Source organism: Nelumbo nucifera, chromosome 6 (assembly GCF_055504915.1).
Source record: "Nelumbo nucifera cultivar China Antique chromosome 6, China Antique-T2T, whole genome shotgun sequence".
Taxonomy (NCBI): domain Eukaryota; kingdom Viridiplantae; phylum Streptophyta; class Magnoliopsida; order Proteales; family Nelumbonaceae; genus Nelumbo; species Nelumbo nucifera.
In genome coordinates, this window is record NC_142654.1 from 16623244 (window position 1) to 16648352 (window position 25109).

The window sequence follows — 25109 nt, forward strand, 5'->3', positions numbered from 1 at the left end:
TTGAATCATTCAAACCATTTGAATAAGACGGTTAAATCTGTGTTTTTGGTTAAAAAAAATATTGAATTGATTAAATATCATTTTATTCAGGTGGTTGAACCGTTGATCCATCTGACCCGTGTGTTAACCCTAACCTGAATATTTAAGATTAGGATATATCATTTTGCCAACTCATCCTGAAAATTGACCTAAATCTAACGAATTTAGATTAAATCCAAATTTGATGCCGTTCAAAGTACAACTTGTGTTGGTTTGGGTTAGAATTTTGTTAAAATTTAAATGGGCCTAATCCTAATGCGAAATTCCAGGCCCGATGCAATATAGGATCTTCAAATCGGATACCAGACTTGCACCCTAATCCAGTCCGAATCCTATTACAGACCTACCGTCCGAAGTCCAAGTACTCCTATCTCATGGCTGAGCTCCCTTATGAGGTGCCTCTGGATGATGCCATTAATAGTGGTTTACTTTAGCTGAGTACTGTTTGTAGACCCTAAATGATTGGATTAATCGGATCGTGGGTTAATTATGTACCCGTTTTTAACTCTCCAAGATCACAACAACTTTATAGGTGCTTAATTTTGGTCGGTTATCTAATTGATGAATTAGATGTCTCATCTCCAGACGCCAACCACCAAATCCGATTCTGTCCATTCCTACACAAAATTATTAAGTTGTTAGATACTTCCATCATTTTTTTTTGTTGAATACTTACTTAGATCATAAGATGTAATTGATTTTTGGTCATCTTCGATGGCTACAAGCATCCAAGATAAATGAAGATTAAATCACATTAATTTAACAATACAGATGATTTGGGCACTTCCCACTTTTTTTACCATGTCCTAAAAACCTTAATTAATAGGCAAAGAACACTTATTTTAAAGGATAAAAGTGCCCATATTAATTTCGGTACCTTACAAAAAGGACAAAACCTTAAAGAGTTGGTGGATGTGGAGGCAAAATTAATGTTTAGGCTTTAAGTTATTTATTTGGATAAATGCAATTATTTAGATAAATTTTTTACTGAAAAATACTTATCTGGATAAGTGTATTTATCCATATTTTTTAATTTCTCAGGTAAATAAGGTAATGACCATTTTATCCATAAAAATTTATCATTAAAAGGGGTATCACTTACCCGAATAATTTGAATTGATTCATGGCAGATTATGGGTGGATACAAATCAATTCAAATAATTCAAACCATTAGGGGTGGATACAAATCAAGTTTCTGAATTATTTGAGTTGACTCATGAAAAGCTTGATTCATGTAAGTCAAAATTGAACTTCAATTTAAAATTGAAACTCAAACATACTTGAATAATTTTTATAATTATGTGTATATATATATAATAATAAATAATTTTTATATGTAAAATAAAAAATATTATATATATATATATATTATTTTTATAAAAAGTTTGGCCCACAGTTGAACTTGAGTCAAGATGAGCTTGAATGTAAGAACTTTTGAGTTGAGCTGATTTTGAGCTCAAATCTTTAATTTGAGTCGAGCTTGATCTTTATGTTTTTATTTTCCCGAGCCAAGCTCAAATAGCTTGAAATTCACTGCGGCTCAAATCCACTCATACTTGAGTCTACATATTTGCGTTAATGTCGGTTAAGTTTAGACCGGACTGGAGGTTAAACTGCCGAGCTTTTTGAGCCATAGTTATTTTAGTTTTACAATTCTTATATAGGGCTGTAATTGAATTAGATTTAGATTTAATGCACCACATCTGCATCCAATTCGGCTATTGAAATTTAAAATCCAAACCTGATATAAATACCAAATCGGATCAGATTCAGGTTCAATCCAATTTTATTTTATTGCCATTAAAATATAAAAAATATATTTTAAAAAACAATTATTTTTTAACAAAACAATTATTTTATTTAATTTACTTATTCAATTAATTTATATAATTGGCTTAATTTACTTAATTGACTTTATATCTTCATAGATCCTGAAGTAATTTACTTAATAACTTTATTAAAGTAGCCATTTTCAAACTCGAATAATGCCATATAACCATATTTTATTACTTTATTCATAATCTAACAGATCTTTTGACGATATCTCTAACATCGTTTTTTTATAATATATACACAGAATATATATATATATATATATATATATCAGTTAGTTTGGTTCGTTGGATTTTTAGAATTGATTTCCTCGATTCGATTCTGTTTTTTGATGTTTAATAAAAGATCCCTACCATTGAGTTTTCTAATTAGTTGTAGCAAAGACTTGTGATCAAATCCCGTTGCCACCAAGGGGGTTATGGGTTTTAGGGATGAATTACCCCTCGTTTTTTTTTATGGGTGGGGTAGCCCATCCCTACAACTAAACCTGTTCATGGGCCAGTCTGGCCCGACGGGCCGGCCTGGCCCGACCCGACCCCCAGACGGGCTTGAACAGGCTTTTTGGCCGGCGGGCTTAACATCGGGCCAAAAAGCCCGACCCGCATAAAATTCAAGTCGGGCTCGGGCTTTGCCAAAATAGCCCGGCCCGACCTATAGTTAAACCTAAGTAAACCCGGCCTGACCTAAGTAAAAACCCTATGTGATGTCCATTTGAATAAATTTTTTTATTTGAAAATGTTGTTGATTCACTTGTAGGCCCATTGTTCATTTAAATAGGGGAAAAAAACATGTAAATTAAAATAGAAAATGTCCATTTGAATAGGGAAAATTTCGAATTTCTTTTATTAGGTTGGGCTCGGGCTTCGGGCTTTTTATCAGGGCCAGGCTCGGGCCCAAGTTGTAGGCCCATTGGTCGGGCCGGGCTCGGGCACGGACCTAACATTTTTCTGTTAATAAAGAATCAAAACCCGGTCCAAGCCTAGCCCGGCCCGGCCCGGCCCATGAACAAGTCTACCTACAACCCATAACCACCGCAAACTCTGTTGCAAGAAGGCATGATTCGACCTCTAGTCTTTCCTGCAACCAGCCAAAATCCTTGCCAACTATTCAATTGGCACCCTTTTTAACTGGTAAAACCTTGACCCCAATCATGAGATGTATTAGGCTGCATTTGGCATTCTTTATTTTAAAGGACTTTATCTCTTTTTTCTAACAGTTAAAAACTCAATAAGGAATGCCAAATGCAGCCTTAGTGTGCTATCCATTTTAAAATGCCTCTCCCTTAATTATTTTTGTAGGGTTTCTAACGTGGCCCCCCTCACCCCCACCAGCATAAACCCCATTGTTGACAATGGTGAGAAGAGTGCGTGGACAGAAACAAATGAGAAGTGCCCAAATCAGCATGCTTTTCCTATGATGAGTCTTTTGCCGTCATCAAGGTCCAAATGCAAATAACCGCCTACCGACCGGCCCAAGTACGGTATACCCGACACGCTCATAATGCGGGCCATCAGCCCAACAGAACATGCAAGCTCCGGCCCATCTCAGTAGCCAACAGAAAAGACCCACGTGTCTAAAAAGTAAAGTGAAGGGACGGGCTAGCAAGATCCGACCACATCAACTCCATGTTGGTTTATTGCCCACCTCCAAATCTAGAAGCCATAAAAAAGTTCCCCCCCCCCTACTCCAAAAGCCCCTGTCCCTCTGTCTAGTGTCTTACCCTGATTTTTTTATTAATAAAAAAGGAACTCAGATACCACGTCACCATCCAGTGTTCTTACGTGCGTGCGTGAGGAGGTACGGAACAAAGGTGTAGGTGTCTCTTCTTACATTACGTGCGCATGGGCTGGTGAATATACCCGGCCCCAGATTCGCTAGGCTGGCCACTAACCGAGTGGTTCAATCCGAGGACTGGACCCATGATAGATAGCCCACTGTCAACGTCTCCTGCCACGTGGCAACCTCTCATTCGGCACATCGTTTTCGAAATAATTATTAAAGAGGGATCAAAAAAATTCTCGTATTCTTTCTTCATTTTCTTTTTTCTTGTTCTCCCTTTAATCTTTATCCCATTTGTTTCAGTGCCATCAAGCAGGAATACATAAGGGGAAATGTTAAGGTGCTGTCTGAGGTCTGAGATTGCGACCGGTTCTCAAGTCTTCATCGTCTGATGGTTCTGATGATGAACTTATAAGATGGGTTTGGGCTCAGAATTAAAGGGCAGAGTTTTCGGATATACTGCCACTGCCAGGGTTTGGGCAGAGAAAGCGATGTGTTGGGTTAGTGGATGAGTTTCTATCAATACCCATGTGTGTTCTTTAAGTGATGTGCTGTGCTTAATTTGTACTTGGATTAAGAGGCTGTCTGATGAACAAACAGCTGAAATGGCTGACTTGGATAGTTTATTGATTTGTCGTTTAGTGAATAAGTCATTAAGGAGATTGTAAATCTTGCTTTCCCTTTCTTTCCCTACTTTTTTCCTAAAACCAAATACAGCGTAAGCATAATGTAATAATTGTTGAATTATTAACTACCAACGTTTGAAAGGTGATTTGACCCGACCTAGTAAAGAGGGGGCACGTGGATACGACTGGACTAAGACATAACAACTCAGCTTATCATGATCAGTTCGTAGCAGATCGAGCTCGGGTACCCAACCACCCCAGGTTAAAGTGACCTCGGGACAAGCCCACCTTGGGACGAGATCGCCTTGGTACCATATCGCAACAAGAACCCCTCGATGCCAAGGCACTACGTGGTGATCCCGAAAACCCCACCAACGGATCCCGGGTCTCACGGGATCACGCCGCGTAACAGCTATCATTATCTCCCCGACCGATTCGGGCGGAATTGATGAACCTTATCGGTTGGCAGCGTTATCTTCCAACTAACGCGGAAACGGATCCTATCGTAACGAAGATACCGGAACCGTTCGTGAAACCCGCGAGGAGTCGACTATATAAAGGCTCAACCCTCGGAGGTTCAAGGTACGCGTGATTATTCTGCTCTCTAGCTCTCTACACTCTAAAGCTTTCTAGCTCGCAACAGTCTACTAACTTAAGCATCGGAGCGACCTCACCGGGCCAGAAACCCCGAGTTCTCTGATCCTTCTCTTGCAGATCAACTTAGTTCGACGTCCGCCTGGAAGCTAGATCACCTCCAGAAGTGAGCAGCTAGGTCGCGCTACATCATTTGGCACCATTTGCGGTAAACGCTATAAAAAGCCTTTTTCCACCATCAATCGCGCTACATCCACGAGGACTCGGCAGCTGCTTCATGTCCTAGTTAGCGTCCCAATTCTGACCTGACCCGAGGAGAGAGATGTTTTAAAGCTGTACCTCTCCGTAAGCAACGAGGTAGTCAGCTCGGTACTAATAAAAGAGGTAGATCGGGTCCAACGACCCATCTACTATGTCAGCAAGGTTTTGCAGGATGCTGAAACAAGGTATTCGGAGATCGAAAAGCTTGCGTATGCGCTAGTCACAACAGCTCGGAAGCTTCATCCCTACTTCCAAACCCACACCGTCGTCCTCCTCACCAACAAACCTCTGAGGAAAATCCTACTCAAGCCTGAGGTGTCTGGCAGACTGACAAAATGGGTCATCAAACTCACCGAGTACGACATCCGGTACAAACCTCGGACGGCGATTAAGGCCCAAGCCTTAGCCGATTTCGTGGCAGAATGCACGTTTAGCACCGCGACCGCCGAACTGGCTGAGCTCGAGCACGCGGAGGAAGCTTCAACCAGCGCGACACCAATCCCGGTTCGAGCAATTCCGACCTGGGACGAAGAGCCCTAGATCCTCCACGTCGACAGCTCGTCCAATCAACAAGGAAGCGGAGCGGGCATAATTCTATACAGACCAAGCGGGGTGAAAATAGAATACGCGCTCCGGTTCGGATTTGCGGCATCCAACAACGAAGCAGAGTACGAGGCGTTAATAGCCGGGCTTACCTTAGCAAAAGAAGTAAATGCCAAACATCTCATCATTAGCAGCGACTCCCAACTCGTGGTCAACCAAATCAACGACGAGTATGAAGCCCCCGCGACCCCACCATGGCTGCTTATTTAGCCAATGTCAAAGAAGTTCTGTGCGGCTTCTTATCTTATTTCATCAAGCAGATCCCAACATTCGAGAACACTGACGCTGACGCCCTGTTCCGGTTAGCCAGCACAAGCAGTAACACAATGAGGACCATGTACATAGAGGACCTGCCTTGACCTAGCATTCTCGGGGGGGGGGGGGGGGGGGGGGGGGGGGGGGGGGGGGGGCAAGAGAGGTCGCTCCTGTAGTACAAGCAGAGCCGAGCTGGATTGACCCACTCGCGAGCTATCTGCTTCACGGGACCCTCCCTGCAGATCGCAACGCGGTTCGAAGGGTAGAGCGCAAGTCAGCGAAGTACATCATTATAGACGGATAGCTATACTGGAGATCATTCATGCTCCCCTACTTGCGCTGCTTGCGACCCTTAGAGGACAAGCTCGTTCTCTGCGACACTCATGAAGGCTTGTGTGGCGGACACTTGGGGGGCAAGGCACTCGCCCAAAAAGCGTTGCGATAGTGGTACTATTTGCCCACAATGAAAACAGACGCACTCGATCTCGTCAAGAAGTGCGATAAGTGTCAAAGGCATGCCAACATCTACCACCAACCTGCTGCCGACCTCAAATATCTCACCAGCCCATGGCCCCTTGCACAGTGGGGAATCGACATTCTTAGCCCGTTCCCGCCAGCGACAGGACAGAGGAGATTCGTAGTGGTAGTAGTGGATTACTTCACGAAGTGGGTGGAGGCGGTACCCCTAACAACGATCACAACCCGCAACATACAAAATTTCTTTTGGAGGAATATAGTATGTCGCTTCGGGCTACATCGGGTGCTTATCTTCGACAACGGAAAGCAATTCGAGAACATCAAGTTCCAAAATTGGTGTGCCGAGATAGGGAACAGAGCCATACTCCGTGCACTGAAGGCTCACTTAGCCCGAGTTAAAGGACTGTGGGTAGACGAGCTGCCCAGTGTGTTATGGGCCTACCGAACTACCGTTAAGACCGCCACCGGTGAGACCCCCTTCAACCTCACCTATGGCACGAAAGCAGTGATCCCAACCGAGATTGAAATGCCTGTGCTACGCTTGGAGGCCTACAACGAGGAAGCAAACAACGATGAGCTCTGTACCCACCTCGACCTGGTGGAAGAAGTAAGGGACCTAGCGTACATTCGGACTGCAGCCTACCAGTAGAGAGTGGCTCGGTTCTATAACGCCCGGGTCAAGAAATGACATTTCCGTATCGGTGATCGGGTTCTTCGGAAAGTTATGATACCTGAGCCCGGCGTCGGTAAGCTCGGACTGAACTGGGAAGGTCCATACCGAGTAAGGCGGGTACTCGGGGAAGGTACGTACGATCTCGAAACCCTAGAAGTAAAACAGGTACCTCGAGCATGGAACATCGGCAACCTAAGACGATACTACTTGTGGTCGCCGAACTGGAGAGAGGACTGCGAGTCACTCCTAAAGTCCAAGGACTAAAGTGATGAGCTGATAAAAGACTTCGACACTACGATAAGTCTCAGTCGCCTCCTCGGCATGGGCATATAAGTCCCAGCCGCCTCCTCGACATGGGCACACAAGTCCAAGTCGCCTCCTCGGAATGGGCAGACAAGACCTAATCGCCTCTTCGACATAGGCAACTCATCTCCTCATGCCTAAGGCATAGGCAACTCGGGTATAAACCCTACGATGTCTAGCCCACTTCGGCATATAATGAAAAAGTTGAACCCCAACTAAGGGAAAACTAACATTACTAAGCAGCCCGTGCGCAGACAGGTCGGGTATATCCCCTACCATGTCTACGCACCTCGGCGTACATCATGCGAAGTTACCCCAATTGGTAGTCCTGCTCGGTAGCTCGATGGTTCGGGGTAACCTATACCTATTTGGTTAGTTCGCCAGTTAGGGAGTTATTTGCACTTGGAACATTTTTGACAAAAAGACAAGTGTATTTCATTAAAATGAGGAGTTCGCCACAAAAAAAAAAAAAAAAAAAAAAAAAGATTTTCTACTATAGACCGAGCTCGCAGGCCTGGGGTATACAATATGGAAGATCCACTTGTCTGGGTGCTCTTCACCCTTGCCCAAGGCTTCAGTAGGAGGGTCAACCCTTTCGACAGCACCGGCCTCTTCGGTGTCACCAAACAGCTCGCCTTCACTCTCCACCTCGAAGTCTGGGTCCTTGAAAGCTTCGACAGCCATTTCATCTATGACTCTTGAGGTGGTGATGGTGCTTAGATCGAGCTGCGGAAATTCACGTCGGGTCAGCCATCAGCTAAGCTTGAAGCCCTTACGGTAGCCTTCCGTCCCCGCCTCGATCAGCTCTCTGTGGAACTCCTCCGAGATCTTATACTCCTCGACGGCCTTAGTCTTGGCCTCCTCCACTGCCTGAAGGAGTATCTCAGTCCGCTCCTTCACGAGGGCCTCAAGATTCTCTACCTCCCGCTGTAACGCAGCCTTCTGCCTCGCGAGCTCCTCCTCAGTCATCAATAGAGTGATTAGTTCTTTCTGAGCCTGCTCATCCTTCTTTAGCTGGTTATTCTCGCTGCGGGCCAGGTTTAACTCGGTGTGAGCCGGGCGAGACGAGGACTCAGCTGCAATAGCTCACTTCAGGTGCAGTTTGGACTGGTACGTCAGAGCGTGCACAACGGAGTTCACCTGCCAACAGAAGAATAAAAGTTAGCACAAGAAAAATTCTCAAGTACAGAATTGAAGAAGTAAAGACAACTTACCACCATACAATGAGTAGCCGCTCGAGCTCCGAGCTGAGCGATCGACTACTCGGCCCAGTTGGAGTCCTCCTCGGCGTATACCGCGCTCTTGCTCTTGAGAAGGGTGTACTTCGGAGTCAAGATGCTCCGAATTGCCCCCTCGCTACCCAAAGAAGTGGCAGCTGCAGGGGCGGGCTTCGAAGATGTTGCCTCCTCGGGCGCGCGGGGCAGGGAGACACTTCCTGGTTCCTCCTCGACCAGATCGATCACTGGAGGTTGCGCAGTGGAGAGCCGCTCGGGCTTAGGGACGGCAGCCTGCGGAGACTCAATGCGATGCCTTTTAACAGCCCATTAATTCTTCCCCTTCATCCTTCCAAGGAGCTCGTTCGTAGGAAGTTTCATAGTTGTTGTAACAAAAGCAAAACGTCAGAAACAATATCCAAATAAAACAAAGGCAACACAAAAGTGATGACCTACCAAGACTCAGACCGGCCTGCACGAGCTTGTCTTCGGTCTTGTAGTCCGCGAACTTGAGACCAAGCTCCACCCAGGACTGGAGCGCTTCCCTTGTCTTCAAGTCCAGCCTAACACCAGGATCTTGGATGGCCGCCCTCCAGTGAGTCGGGAAAGGCCACCCCTCAGTGTTACGGACCAAAAAGTTGCCCCTTTTCCAGGTCGGGACCTTGTTTGGGAGTTTGTGTAAGAGCTTGTAGCCCGGACGTGGGGACAAGTAGTAAGTCTGTCTGTGCTCGTGTAGAGCACAGGAGGAGTTCTTTTTTATTGGAAGGATAGAAGAAAAAATGTCAAGATCAAGGGGCAGGTTATAGTCGTGGAAGAGTGAGATGGTTCCTACTATGTTGCGGATGGAGTTCGGGTGCAACTGATCTATGGTAATGTTAAAATGTTTAATGACTTCGATGATCAAGGGGTGAAGTGGAAGACGAAGACCAGTTGCGAGCTGCACCTCGAAGATCACGATCTCGTCGTGACCGTGCTCCCAGGGAAAGGTACTTATCAGAAGACTATAGACAAGATCACTCGGAAGCTTATACCGAGCTACTAAGGCCTAGAGCCTGCCCGCTGTCATCGTCGATGTGCCAAAGTTATTGGTTGTCAACCTCGATGCGAGGTGGACACCAAACCACCGGAGGCCTATCGCGCCTCCCGAGGTGAATCCACCTCAAGAGGACTGCGGACCACTTCTTGACCCGAAGTAGCTTCTTCGATAAGGCGATCTACGACTTGAGTCGAGGTACCCACCTCGGCCCCAGCGGATTCATTTCTCCCATGTAGGAGACTATCAAAGGTAAAACTAGACATGGAAATGACAAATGAATCAGAAAGGAGAGCTAGGGAAGACTCACCAAGGAGAGACCAAACTGAAAGAAGACACCGGACTAGAGAAACTGAGCTAAGAAGCTTGAACGCGACCTCAGAATGAAGATTTGCGAATTTGTGGCGAAGCAAATGAGTCCTTGGCCCCCTCTTTATAGCCGGTATGTCCGAAAATCAACGATCGAGATCGAAGCAATCCAACGGCTCCTAGGAAAACCGGTTGTGCGACCCTCGAGATTGAAATCGGTTTAGCGTATTTTTTTACGTCCGCGGAGTTTGTAGATCGCGTGACGTCCGCGCGTAAACCAGACGTGACCTGGGTTATTCCTTGTTGAGCCGAATAGCCGAACAGGTCCGACCAGCGATTCGTCCGACAAGTTGCTCGGACCTCGAGTCAAATCCACTTGTCTCATCATGAACTCCCCGCACTAGATCGGGACCCCTGGCTCGGGGAGTGGGGGGCAATTGATGAAGGGTGATTTGGCCCGACCTAGTAAAGAGGAGACACGTGGACACGACCTGACCAAGAGATGACAACTCAACTTATCATGACCAGTCTGCTGCAAATCGAGCTCAGGTACCCAACCACCCCGGGTTAAAGTGACCTCAGGACAAGGCCACCTCGGGACGAGATCGCCTCGGTACCAGATCGCAACAAGAACCCCTCGATGCCAAGGCACTTCGGCATCCAACCCAGTTTGGGACTTAAAGACATCAGCTCGGGGATACCGACATGCCACTACGTGGTGATCCCGAAAACCCCTCCAACGGATCCCGGGCCTCATGGGATCACGCCGCGTAACAGCTAGCATTATCTCCCCGACCGATTTGGGCAGAATTGATGAACCTTGTCGGTTGGCTGCGTTGTCTTCCAACTAACACGGAAACGAATCCTATCTTGACGAAGATCCCGGAACCGATCCGCGAAACCCGCGAGGACTCGACTATATAAAGGCTCCACCCCGGAGGTTCAAGGTACACGTCATTATTCTGCTCTCTAGCTCTCTACACTCTAAAGCTTTCTACCTCGCAACTGTCTACTAACTTAAGCATCGGAGCGACCTCGCCGGACTAACAACCCCGGGTTCTCTGATTCTTTTCTTGCAGATCAACTTAGTCCATCGTCTGCCTGAAAGGCAGATCACCCCAGTAAGGAACAGCTTGATCGCACTAGATCAGAAGGGATGAAATCGAGGTGGGTCCTATGCAAAAAGCCTCTACGCGATGTTTTGTGAGAAAATTCAGAGAGCCCAAATCGACTATCGATCATTTTTCGGGCTGTTCACGTCAGCCTCTTTAGATAGTTTATCCAAAGCGCCTTAAAGCAGTTGAACCATCTTAGCTGAATGTTCATCTCATCTCAGTTCACTAATGGCTGAATAGCATGCTGATTGATTACTAAATACCTAACCATTTTATTATGCATTAAAAGGACAGCAGTTTATGTACTTTATTTGTTTGTTTGTCTTCATTTTTGCTCTAGCTAATGAATTCTCATTCTTCCGAAAAAAAAAAAACTGTTATCAAGTGGGCTCCAATCCACTGATTAAATGCTCCACTTCATGTGAGGGACCCCTGAATGAGTTTGCAAATGCGTTCTGATTATAACCATACACTTCATGTATGATGACAAAAGTACCTTTCTAAGGATGCCTAAGACTAATCAAAAATCTCCAAACAGCTTAGGGAACAGCCCTTAGGAGGTTGGTCTTTAATCATCAATGGAACCACTTCAACTTGATATATATGCCATCAATGTTGGTCTTCCAATGGTTTTGCTGTGGCCCATGTCTCCATTTTGAATTAATGCGACCTTATTCATTCATTCGTTATTTAATTAAAACCCTAAAAACCCTTCTTCTGGGTTAAGGTGAGATTTGATCTCAAGTCTCGGATAGCGCTACGACCAGTCAAATACCTTATCAACAAGCTAGTGACAGTTTCTAGCGCAACCCCAAGAAGACCCTAAATTTGTCCTAATTCTAAGTGGAGTAACAATATTTTTTTTAGCACTGACCATGGAGACAAAATGTCGACCAAACGTCACTTTGTATAAAGAAATGCGCCGCGATTGAATAAAGGATATCTTTCATGTGGGGCGGCACTTTAAATCATTGGATTAATGTCAAATGGAATTGAAGCCAAAGGTGAAGAATTCAGACCTCCGACCCTTACTCTATCCTATCAATTCTTTAGGTTAGCCTAAGAAACAATATTATTCATGGCTATCTCTATTCTCTAAACTCTAATAACGGAGCTTAAGTCCACGCTCTTTCCAATTGGGCTAAAATGCTATATAATAACAAGAGCCCAATTTAATGAGAGGCTTAAGCAGAAAGCAAGCTGAATTTAATGGAAGAGAATATCTCTTTTTCCTTCTTTCTTTCTTTTGCTTCATCACCTTTTCTTTGCCTCTCTTTTCTCCTTTGAATTTCAACCAAAAAGAAATTAAAAGAATTTTGGAAAAAGAGAGAAATGGTGATGCTGCTGACGTCCTTAGTCCAAAAAGCTTTACAAAAGAATAATATGGAAAGGAGAAAAAGGTATAATTTTTACTTAAATAAATTAACATATCTTGACCAATTGTAGTAAAAGTAAATAAATAAATGATTATTTTTTGACGTTAGATTGACGGGGGATTATCTATTAAAGAAAATATGAAGTTGACACCGGTCGGTGTTAGTTATGGTCGGACTTAGATGGCTTTTGATAACTGTTGAAATGGAGTTGAAAGTGGAATGCCGAAAAGATTCGAATTATTACAATATTTTAATTTTTTGTATTATTTCAACTCTAAACCTACCTACTTACCTAAAAGAACTAAGGAAACATGGGCGTTGGAGTGATTATTTTACTCCCACAAAAGCTATCATGCTGAATATGCCCTTAAAATTTATCCATTTTAATTTTAAAATCATTTAATGCATTCCACTTTCATCATCTATTTGGGAATTATCAAACACCCCCTTAAATAGGGGTACAACTTAGCCAAACACGGGTTGGGATTTTATTAAAATTTAAATAAATTCGGCTTAAAAACTTCGGCCCTCATGCAATATAAATATTCAAATTGGATATCCAATTTACACCCTATCCGTTGACTAGGTTAGAAAAACAACAAAGGGTTTTTATAATTCAATCCACCCTTAGGGTGGAATTAAGATTTCTAGGAATGGATTAAATCCTAGTCGTAGATTGATACCAAATTTATAAATAGGATGCGATTTATAAAAGGGGCTATTAATAGATTAGGAGTGGGCTGAAATTCAGATTTGTAAGGTGGATTGCAGCCCATTTGTCCCAAAGAAAAATATTTATATTGAATTTATAAAGAGAATATCTATGATGCCGGTAAGGTATGATACCAAAATAGTACAAAGATAACAGAAACAGTTGCAATGGATGCAGCGACGTACATAATGCAGGTTGTGCGTGTGGCTGAAGATTCTTTTATAGTTATAATGGAAGGAGAGAGAAAGAGGGTCAGGGTGTCTGAGCGGTCTCTCTCCTCCCTCTCTCTCTCTAGTACTTAGGAGAGAGAGAGGAATTGGAGACTTGTCAAAAAGATGATAGACAGAACCATATGCTCTCTTTCCATAACGCCTGGTCTCCTTTTTTTTCTACGTATTATATTGTCTCTCTCCTTCTCAATCTGTCTCTTGTCATCAGTAATTCTTTTCTGTTTTTATCCACTGTTTTGTCATTTATAAAAAATGGGTCTCGGAAAGCAGTTGGTCTGGAATTGGAATCCTCGTGAGGAGTACCAACATGGGTGTCCTCTTTAGACTCCAATATTGATTGATTGATTGATTGATTGGATTAGAGCCTTTTTTACATCCTCGTGCAGTGGTGCTGACCACATACTCAGATTCCAATTCCACATACTCACAAACCTATACAAGGTTTGTACATATTTTTCCTTTAAACCAAATATAGGTTTAGTGTTTCTTATGCATCCATTTTAAATCTCTTATTGCATTGGTATTAGGATCCACTTGACACCGGTCCTTGTGTAATTAAGGGCTATTTGTCAATGTGAATATTTTCATTTGTAATTCAAGTGGTATTTAAAGCAAAATCAACAGCCACACAAGCAAATTTATATTATTTTTTGTTTTCAAAACAAAACCATTTGCATTCATTAGCAAACACTCCCTAATGTGACCACCCATGTAAAAAACCCTACAAACAGGAGCGACGGGATATGCTGCTGCAAACACTAACATGTAAAATGGGCTACATACTACTGAACACACCAGAGTTCCGTATGAATAAGGTATGGGATGCTAAACAGATTATGTAGTGAACAGTCAATGTTCCCTGCAGGTAAGGCATGCCTACAGAACACTGATGTGTTAGCTCATAATTTTCTCCATAGCCCATTTTGTACACTTGTGTTCATAGCAGATCCCGACGCCATAAGAAGCCTGCCTGGAATTCCATCCCTTTCTTTAACCAGGGACTATTGTCTTAATTTGCAGCATCATTTAATAATCTTTCCAATTTTCCACACTTGAATTCGGATTTTCTTGGGGTGTTGTCAATATCTTTGATTTTATTTTTGTTGATATAGTGATTATTTTTATTTTAATTTGAAAAGCAAAATCATACATACTGACAAACATCGATCCCCTAAGTCTACGAGGAATTTTATTTTTCAGATTTATCTTTATTATCTAAATTATTGTTTGCAATAGAAAATCATTGGCAATTTGTCACTGGAATGTTGAAAATAGGATTTGATCGAGTGATGTGAACCCACGTAGTGTTTGGCAATGTGTATGATTTTGTTTTTTCAGAACAAAAGCAATTGTCACATCCGCAATTGAAATTGGATTGTGCATGATTATGCTGATGTCTTAATGGTGTTAAAACAAAATCAAGAATTCCACTTTAAAGGGGGATTGGGAAAGATGATTAGTTTTGTTTTCAAAAGATAAAAACAACTGCCACATCATCAAAATCAATATATTTTTTATGATGTGGCAATTGTTTTTGTTTTGAAAAAAAAAAAGCAGAATCATACACATTGGTGAAAAATGTTGATCTCACTTCTTGAGGTAACAAGGCTTGGTCATCATCCTCAAGATAAGTATGACGTGTATGATTTTGGGGGTGATTGACAACATGATTGATTTTATTTATAAAAGTAAAACAACTATTATGTCAGTAAAAACAATGTAATTTTGCTAATGTGGCAGTTTTTTTTTTTTTTTTTTTTGGGTTTTCATAAACAGAACTAACCATGTTGTCCAACACTACATTTGTAGGTTTGACTATTATGCTGGAAAAAAACATAATACCAGAAAAACTATGGGATTTTTACTGTTTAATCCATCCTTAGAAATCTTAGGTCTATCATACAGGTGGGATGAATGATGACCGTGGATTGATGTCAAATCCACGGCCAGGATGCGGTTGATAAGAGGGCTATTAGCACAGTAGGAGGGGATGTAATTTCAGATTTCTAAGGTGGAGTGCAGTCTGCGTATCCCCAAAACTTATTACGAATCAACTGGCATCATAAAAGTAATAACTAATTAGGTGGATTTTTGTTAAAATTCACGGGGGATTTGATTGGTCAAAATCATTCTGATATCATGCATACTTTTTTCGGCATCATAAAATTTTCCTTCTTCAAAAAAAAAAATACTACCAAGACTCAAAAAATCAGCACGTATAGGGAACAATCCGATATGCCCCTACATAAGGTGTATTGGGGTTTTGACCGATTCAGGGGTGGAGGAATCTTAAACCAGCCCCCTGAATCCGATTTGAAAAAAAAATAATAATAAAAAATAAAAAGGTATCAATACTACTAATACGCCCCTACGAACATATCAGACGTATCTATACTTAAAACCTTAATTGCTACATCAATGATTGGAATGTATATGATTTTACCGATGTTCAAGGGATAATCAGCAAAAGCATACCACGTGACATAAAATAATTGCAATTTTTTTCATAATAAGTGTTAATTAATAAACTATGAAACCTGAGGTCATACTGTGCAATACCAATGTTATAACATTGATTTTGATTTGAAAAAACAAAACCATACACAACCTTAATAAAAGCTGATTTTAAGTATGGGATCTTTCTTAGGCTAACAAGGCACGGTCCTCAAGATAGGATTGATGTGTTAGTCTCCAAGTTTGTAAAACTGGTCCTGACTCCTGACTCCTGAGGGGACCAGAAAACCAAATATATATATACTTGAGCTCCTTTTGGCCGTGCTAACAAGTAACAAAGCCCCATGTCGCCCATATTAGAGAGAATCTTAATATTTCTCATCATAATATGAGTAACGTGGCATTATTATCCACCGTCAAAAAGGAGCATTAAAAAAGGAGAAAAAGTGAATTCCAGGGATGGGCCTTGATATTAACTGAGCATCCAGTAATTTTCCTAAAATGTGCAAAGCAAACTTGGAAACCTAGGATATGCGGTCTTGATAAGGAGCTGCTAGCGACCTATGCCCAGTATATATGTCCATGAAGCTTCCCCCTTTGTTGTTGCTAACCTGCGTTACAACCAGGATTATTCTAATCCTTTGAAATGTCTTTGTTAAAGGAACAAGAAGTGAATATAATTTCTATTGCCTGGGTCACAAACCTATGGACCCTGTGCTAAATCTGTTGGATTGGAATCTTTTGTTCCCATGGAAAAAAAATTATAATATCCGTCACCAAACTTAATAAAACGATAACTGAATAACATGTAGGTTTGTCTGTTTGTAGATAAATAATTTTATATAAAAAATATTCTAGGGTAGGGTAATTACCTAACTTCAGCATCAGAAGCACACAGCCTCCTTAAAAACTTAGTACCCGTTTGGGAGGGTTTTCATGCACGGTTTTTGGCTTTTTGAGGTGGTTGCTATTAGGAGATAGCTTCTCAAATCAGGGGTTGATTTTTTTTTTTTCAATTTTTTTTGGTACCAAGGGTTACACAAAGGGGGTAACCCATCCTCCAACCATAACGACATAACCCTTAATCTAGGTGCAAGCAGGATTCGATACCAAGTCTCTGCTGCAACTAACAGGAGACCTTACCAACCAGTGGGTTGGTACCTTACAATTTTTTTTTTTTAATTGACTGGAGGAGATTGCTTCTCAAATTGTCTCATCAACATATTTCTATCAAACATGTTTATGGTTTTGACAAAACAATTCCTCCAACCAAACACACTCACTATACTATATATTCCCAAAAATATTTTAATGTATGACCACTTTATCCACTAAGACAAAAAGTGTAAGTAATTCAGTTCAGCCACTTGAGTCGCTTTCTACAGCCAACAAGTTAATGTTAATGTTGTAACTTATTCATCATTCTATCTTCATTGGATGGTTTGCTTAGCCAATATTGGCAAAAGAAGGTCAAACTTGAGGCCCAAAACATTGCTAAAGCAACTTTAAGAGAAAGGGGGTGAGAATGGTGGGGGACAAGCAATTTATGCCCAAGTTATCATAGAAGTTTTACGTCCAAACAAGGTTAAGATTTAAAATATACTTGCCCAAAAACAATAGTAAATTAATTTAAAGGAAAAATAATAATAATATCCTTGGTTAACGAAAAATACTAAAAAATTATAACAAAAATGCTAGACCACTCTTGGGGGTCATGATTAGGCCGGTCCTGACCAAGAATATTTTATAGAGCTGGAATCTCCTATGCACTAGGAATTCAAATGATACCCATTTAACAAGAAAAAGAAAAAGAGAAAAAAACAAAGCAAATGTAGAATTGAAGGAATTGAAATCAGCAAATTTGTTAGGGATTTAGAACCAAACTGTGGAATCTAGAAACTTGTCAAAATGGCCCCCTAATGCACCCATGTCCATTTCCATCCTTATCAAAACACAATCTAATCTTATTAACAAACATGGTGGGTGGGGGGGGGGGAAGGGAGCTATTGTACCTAATAACCATGGTGGGGAGTGGATCCATGGGCTTAATTCACCAGCTTTGGCCCATTACCAACTAGTGGTGGTTTTGCTTTCTAAGCAGACAAACGCATCCGCATCCGGGTTTCTGTTGTTTTCCTCGAAACCCGGATGCAATGCTGTAAAGGCTGTTCGAACACACAGGCCTTGCACTGACAGAAGCCGATACACAGCAATGAAGAAGTAGTGGATATTGCTTTCTTGTGCTACAAGGGTTTTTCTCTACCTCTCTCTCTCTATTCTCTCTCTGTATTAATTAAAGAAAATTATATATATATATATATATATATATATATATATATATATTCCCTTAACTCTCTCTCTTTCTCTTTCTCTTGCACTCTTTAAATTGATCAACATCATCACCTTTTGAGTGAGTGGAGGACGTATCGTGGGCACTGCTTTAACATACGTATTGCCCACTGGGCTTTTCCCAGCTAGAATGCCAATTCCAATATTGAACGTGACGTGTTCCATTGTTTCCATTCCCATTATTCCTGCCTTATATATTTTAATTGTTATATGGTTTTCATCTCAACGATTCTCTTCTCTCTCCCTCTCCCTCTCCCTCTCCTCCGCTTCATGGCCGCCCAATCATGTTGGGACTTGGGAATTTGGGATTCCCCTGTTTCTCTGCCTTTCTGGCTTTCTCTCCTCCTAGCTTAATTAGTAAGTGATGGAGAGCGGGGTCTTTAGGCTCCTCTATCTCCTCAGTCGTCACCCCTTTTCCCCTTTCTCTTCAAAAATTCGAAATTAAATACTAATAATAAAAAAATATCATCTTTAATCTTTTCTTGGTGGTGGTGCGAGTGGACCCCATGGACACGGTTCCGAAGGCTTTTCTGCTACTATAAATAGCTCCCTTCCCCCTTCAGTTTGTTATCGGCCACGGCCTCTTCATCTTCATCGCCCTCTCACGCACACAATCACCGAGCAATAATCCTTCAAAGCTTGAGCTTATTCTGTCCCTCTCTGTGTTGTTGGATGGTGGTGTTGTTGGTTTGAGGTAGGCATTTTCTCCTTCAAAGCTAGCTCCAGCTCTCCTGTTTAAAATTTAAATCATATCACTCCCACCATTCTGATTGCAGCAGGAAAGCTTTGATGGGTGTGCTTGTGTTTGTTGAGAATCTGAGTATAAAATTTTAGTTTTCTTTCTTGGGTTGATTTCTTTTTCTCATTTCTGTGTGTACGTACCTGCAGAGTGAAGGCAGCTTTCTCCCTCTGTCTCTGGGTTCTCTACTGGACTGCCAGAGATGTCGACTTCGGTTGGCAAAGGCCTCGAGCGATCGTCGTCGGCTGCCGTGCGAATGGAGGAAGAGGCCATGGTTCCTGAGCGACAGGGGATTGGATCCATTCTTGGGTCTGACCGCCAACCACCCAAGACGGCCCCTTCGTTGAGGAGGACACTATCAGCAGACATGTCTTCCAAGTCGTGGTTGGCTCAACATGGCTTCTCCCATTTGAAGAAGACTGCATCTTCCGAGAGGTTCCCTGTTGCATCCATCATTGATTCATCGTCGTCGGAGGAGGAAGATGATGATGAGGAAGAACGAGAAAGAAAACAAGAGCTTCAAGCTGGAGGACAATTCGATGTCTGGAACTCAATCCAATCCGAACAGGAGAAGAAGGACCTCGAGAGGCCGGGGCAATTCGATATCTGGAGCTCAATTCTGTCACAGAAGTCTGAGAAAGCCTCGTCTGGTGCAGCTCCTTATGTCCACCCACTTGTGAAAAGATCTGCCAGCTCGTTGAGTGAGAAGAGTCTGGAAATCTGCACCGAGAGCCTGGGATCCGAGACGGGTTCTGATGGGTTTTCCTCCTACCCACCATCAGAGTCCGGCGACTTGGAAGAGAGCCAAGAAACAGAACAAGAAGATGACAGAACCAAGGTTGAGGAATCACAAACTGTAGATAAAGATGAATTCCGAGCTGTAAATTACAATTGTTCTTTTAGTAGGAAATCACCCCCTCGATCGTTCCCTCCCCCACTTCCCTCTCTTTCTCGTCGGGACGGCTCGTCCGTCTACATGCGATCTCATCGCAAAGACGGCCGGTTAGTCCTCGAGGCCGTCCCCGTCATTTCTCAGAGTTACTTCCACGCCGAGCGCCAAGACGGGCGCCTTCTCCTCAGCTTCGCCAAGAAAACAACAGCCCATGGAACACCAATCGACGTCTTCTACAGCGACGAGGAAGAGATAATCGATGAAGAAGAGCAAGAATTGAGCGAAGAAGAGGATGAAGAAGAGTTTGAAGAAATTGACAAAGACGAAGGAGAAGAAGAAGAAGAAGAAGAGACTGAGAGAGCTGAGGAAGAGGTGAGTGACAGGGGACTTGTGATGGAGGTGAAGGTAAGCCAGGTCCCTCAGAAGCTGCCATCTGGAGTGATAAGCGTACACAGGTCAGCACTTGTCATGAATAAGTTCATGGATTTGACCAATAGAAACCCAACATGGTCTCACAAGTTAGGCAAGATTGTTGATCTTGGGGAGGAGCTGGAGCCATCTCCACTGCCACAGTCACTCCCAACACAGCCAATGGTGGCCCGTCTGATACCTTCCCCGGCGGCAGCAGCAGCGGCCACTTTTAACTCTTACGATTACTGCTGGCGGACCAAGCCGGCTGCCACGGCAACCATGAAGCCGCTATCAAAACCTCCACCACCACCATCACCCATCGGCACCAACATAAACAACAACTTCTTTCTGTCCAAGAATTACAAGCCCAACGAGCAGCCACAGATGGTGCTCATGAAGGGTAACAAGGGAGATTATGTGGTTCCTGTTTTGGCGAGTTGCAGAGAGCCCAGAAGGTCACTATTGATCTGGGAGCCCTATTGCATTGCCACCTCTTAATCCTCCATGCCCACCTCATCACATTGTTATTAGTTATTATTACTCCCTTTAATTTCTCTCTCCTCTTCTTTCTTCTGGTCAATACCATGTCAATATTCCCATCATCAATAAATCAACAAAAAGAAAGGAGAACACTTGGAGAAGATCAATCAAAGAGAGATAATACTTCTTACCTAATAATCTAGGCTATCAACTTTTCCCTGGCATTAGCTGCACAAAATATTTCATCCATGACTTTGGGTGGAGGGTCCTGTCTGACGACTACTGCAGGCTTTATAGATTTTATTAAGTGGAGGATTTCTCCTTTTTGCTTTGTTTTTCAGTTTTTGTTGGGTTGCTTGTCGGTGCTAAGGCCAATAGATCTCCATTAGTGAGCTCTGCTTGCTTGCTTTTTTTTCCCCTTCTTCTTCCTGTTTTTTTAAGCCATTTGGAGCTGTATGATCACGTCATGTTTTGGTCTGATTGACTTCAGTTTTGGGAACAACCCCAGCCAACATTGCTAGCTTGCTGCTATTTGTTAGTAAGGTTAGTTCAATAGCTGACATAATCTATCTCACTTGGAAATATTTGAATCATATACAAGTATTGTGGTGACTTTGCTTATAACTCGTACTACTTGTGGAGTAAATCAACAAAAATGAGTAACTCGTGTTTCTTATCATGTTTGGCCTGGTTTAGGCTGTGGTTTCCACGAAGCTTCACATGTTACATATAATTACAAATTTACAATTAATCCTCTGTCTCTTGTGCAGAGGTAGAAGCAGGGCAAGGTGAGGCCAGACATGGGAATGGATGGTGGGAGATGGAGAAACTTTCGTGTGTACGAGAGAGAGAGAATGGTTTTTTCCCTCTAAGTAAATGGGTCAGTGGTTGAACCATCTGGGTGGATGGATCAATTCATGATGTCATTAATATAAAAAATTAAAATAAAATAAAAAATTCATGAACAGGTCTAGACATGTTCATGGGTCGGGCCGGGCTCGGGTTGGGCTTTCACTCTGTATTAACAGATTTTTTTAAGGCCCGAGCCCGGCCCTCATAAAAAGCTTGAAGCCCAGGTCTGGGCCCGACCCCGAAATTTAGCCCATGCTGTTACTACTGCTGAAGCGGCTGAATAGAGAGAGAGAGAAATTATAAAGAAAAAAAATAAAAAATGTATATATTAAATTATATATATATTTCAATAAATATTATATTATTTATATATTTTATATAATATATTATGTGTTTTATAAAATATATAATGCTGAGTCGGGCCAGGCTGGGCTTTCTTGACAAATCCCGAGCCCGGCTCGAAACACAATCGGGCTTACTGTGTTAGGCCCGAGGCCAGGCCCACGGGCCTAATTACATGACCAAACCCGACCAGGGTGTGAGCTGGGCCGGGCCATCGGGCTACCTGGCCCATGAATAGGTCTAAACACATCTACAGTTCAACCATCTGAAAGGACAGAGTTAATGGGTTTTTGTAACATAATAGGTCAGAGGTTGAATCAAACCGGAATCATGACCGGGTTGAAAACACTGGTCGGATCAAGTAGGTTAATCTACACAACTTCTCCAGTTTCATCAATGAGAAAGGATGATCCAACTGTTCAAACGGCCCATTGAGTGGAGAACCATCTGGATATTAGCTAAATTCTTAATGCAGCATAAAACCTATAACTTAACCTATTTCAGCCACAAGAAAGGATGGTGTGGGTGTGGCTGAGGACCTGTTTGGGAGGGCAAGATTCAAATAAGTAATTGACAGCCAATATGGGCTCTCTGGATTTTTTTTTTTTTTTTAAATCAAAACATAGCTTAAATGCCTGTGTGGGGGCCATCTTAGAAAGACAGAAGCCGCTGTGCTTCAACCCTCCCAAACGGACACTCAATAGAGGCCCATCTGGATTGGCCACATTTTTTTAATCGTCTAGACAACATCAGCATTCAGCCCTATTCCCTATCCTGGAATTATTATTTTTTTTTTTTTCAATTAATATCGGTTGTTCAAAGTCTTAATCATTTTTATTCCAAAAGGACTCAATATGAATGTAATGTCGTGACAATTGTCTTTTGGGCCATAATTTGTTCTGTACAAATAAGGTCTGGAGAAATCAGTAGTCGACATCCCCCAGACATCCTATCTCCTTCATCACAGAAGAACACATGGGCCTGCTACCCAGTGAACCGAAGAAACTGTTGTTAGAGAAACTTTCTCTCATGGTCATGAAGACAAGACAGAAATGAAGGCAAGGGATACCACTTAGGCTATGTTTGGTTTGAAGGAAACGGTAGGAAAGAAAGGAAAAGACAGAAACTTATACAAGGTTTGTAAAGATTTTCTTATCTTTTCCTGCATTTTCCTTCAAACCAAACATAATCTTAATTAATGTACCATCTCTCTCTCTCTCCGGTCTACACATTACAGGACAGAGGAACCTTAGGTGGGGTAGGGGAGGGTGTATGTGAGGCCCACTGGCCATATCACTGATAGCCTGCAGTTCCATGGTGCCTCCTATTTGGAGGGGTGCCAAGTGACCATCATCGGCTTTATAATATACTTTAAGACATTAATTTCTCCCATTACTGAAATGATTTTTCAATACACAGATAGGCAGGCTTAGGGAATAGGGACCTTGGACCCAAACATAAATGGGCCTCTCTCTGATCCAAGATCCAATAGGAATCTAGTCCAACTCTAGACCTAATTGGTAAGCACCCTATTTGACACTGAAGTATACGAATCTTGAACTTTATAGGAGGTGATAACCCAAATCCACCTTTCCTTTGCATGCAATAAATTTAGATTAGAGTTTTGTTAATAAGATTTTGCTGATTTCTACACATATATATACCCAACTAGTTCTTCAATTCAGCAGCTTATGATCTATTGGCCCGTATGGAACTCTTTAGGCTGCATTTGAATGTGGTGTAAAAGTACAATTACATCGATGGAGTTGCACAAAACCGGACTGGAACATTTACATCAATTGATGTTAAATTAGCTACAAAACCGGACTGGAACATTTAATTACATTTGTCCAATACTTAGACCGCAAACAAACACAACCAGACTTGGCCACTTCTTTGAAAATTAAGGCACAAAACAAAAAAAAAAAAAAACGTGGAAATATTTGAGACATACACTTCCATGAAACAGGCTTTACTGGTGGTGTTAAGGTTGAGATGCACTACTTCCACAATTAACAATCCCATCGTCAACATTGACAGGCTTTACTGGTGTATGATGTATATTCTTCCAGACGTGGAGGATAAGGCTCTCAATAAATAACGTCGCCATTGTTGATGATGTCACTCAATTTGGCTATTTGAAGGTGCCAATGAACAGTGCTTTTGGCTCGTTTGCAGCCCCATCATAGTCAAAGGCTAATTATAATTAAGCTTGTGTGGAGGATGGCAGGGGGTCTCGACCTCGTTGGTTGCCGTTGTTGTCACCCCATTCGAGTAATTAATTTGGGTGGTGTTTGGAATAAAATGGATACGTAAATGGTTTTACTACTTTTTAGGAGTGCAACTCGGGTGGATTTACGTTGGCGTTTTGTTAATGAATTCGCCATGAAAGCCCAGGCCAATGCAATATAAAGAGAAGGAGGACTTCGATAACTGGATAAGCCGAGGAGGTCGTATCAAGTATGAACTGAGCTATTTCCGTAGGCACCTGCAAGAAAAGAAAGACAGAGAGTCCCGAGGTATGCATCCGAGGGAGAACTTTCCAATGTTTAGGGATATAGACGTTGATCAACCTTTGTTGTCATTACATTGACTTAGTAACAGTAGAGTTGGAAATACAAGAAGCAGCATTAATAGGTGAAGGTGATAGACTTTGTTCCCAATTCGTTGCTTTAGCAATAGTTGGAGATACAATGAGCGATAGTTGGATAACCTTTCTTGCCGATTCGATCGATCAGCATCGTTGGTAATTAACTTGGTGAATTTGGTATCATCAAAATGCCTTTGTCTCATACTGAATAGGATCTTCACAAAGCTCATTAAGGAGAGGTATTCGTCATTCGTCAATATATATGAATGATTTTGTTTTTTAAAAACGACCACAACTACCACATTAACAAAAACAACATGGTTTTAATGATGTTGTAGCTACAATTTTTTGAATAAATTAAAAAGTAAAAGCATTAATGTGCTGAGAACATTTGTTTACATCAAAACCAGAATAATCAGATAATTTTAACATTATTATTGATACTAACAAATTATTCAGCCCACTTGGTATTTGATAAGTGGCTGCCTCGGGGGCATCCTCGTCTTTTCATAGGCCTTTGAGGGCAGTTGCAGGAAATTGAAAAATAGGTTATCATTTACACGTGCCA

At 42.2% G+C, this 25109-nt stretch overlaps 1 protein-coding gene across 1 annotated transcript; it reads left to right on the plus strand.

Annotated features, from left to right (window-relative positions):
• Positions 1-18587: 18587 nt before the first annotated feature.
• On the plus strand, positions 18588-21174 carry LOC104590437 (protein FAF-like, chloroplastic). The gene is made up of 2 exons (XM_010249108.3): positions 18588-18929; positions 19124-21174. Exon 2 carries the CDS (start codon positions 19177-19179, stop codon positions 20773-20775), a length of 1599 nt encoding a protein of 532 aa, XP_010247410.1. The 5' UTR covers positions 18588-18929; positions 19124-19176; the 3' UTR covers positions 20776-21174.
• Positions 21175-25109: the final 3935 nt, after the last annotated feature.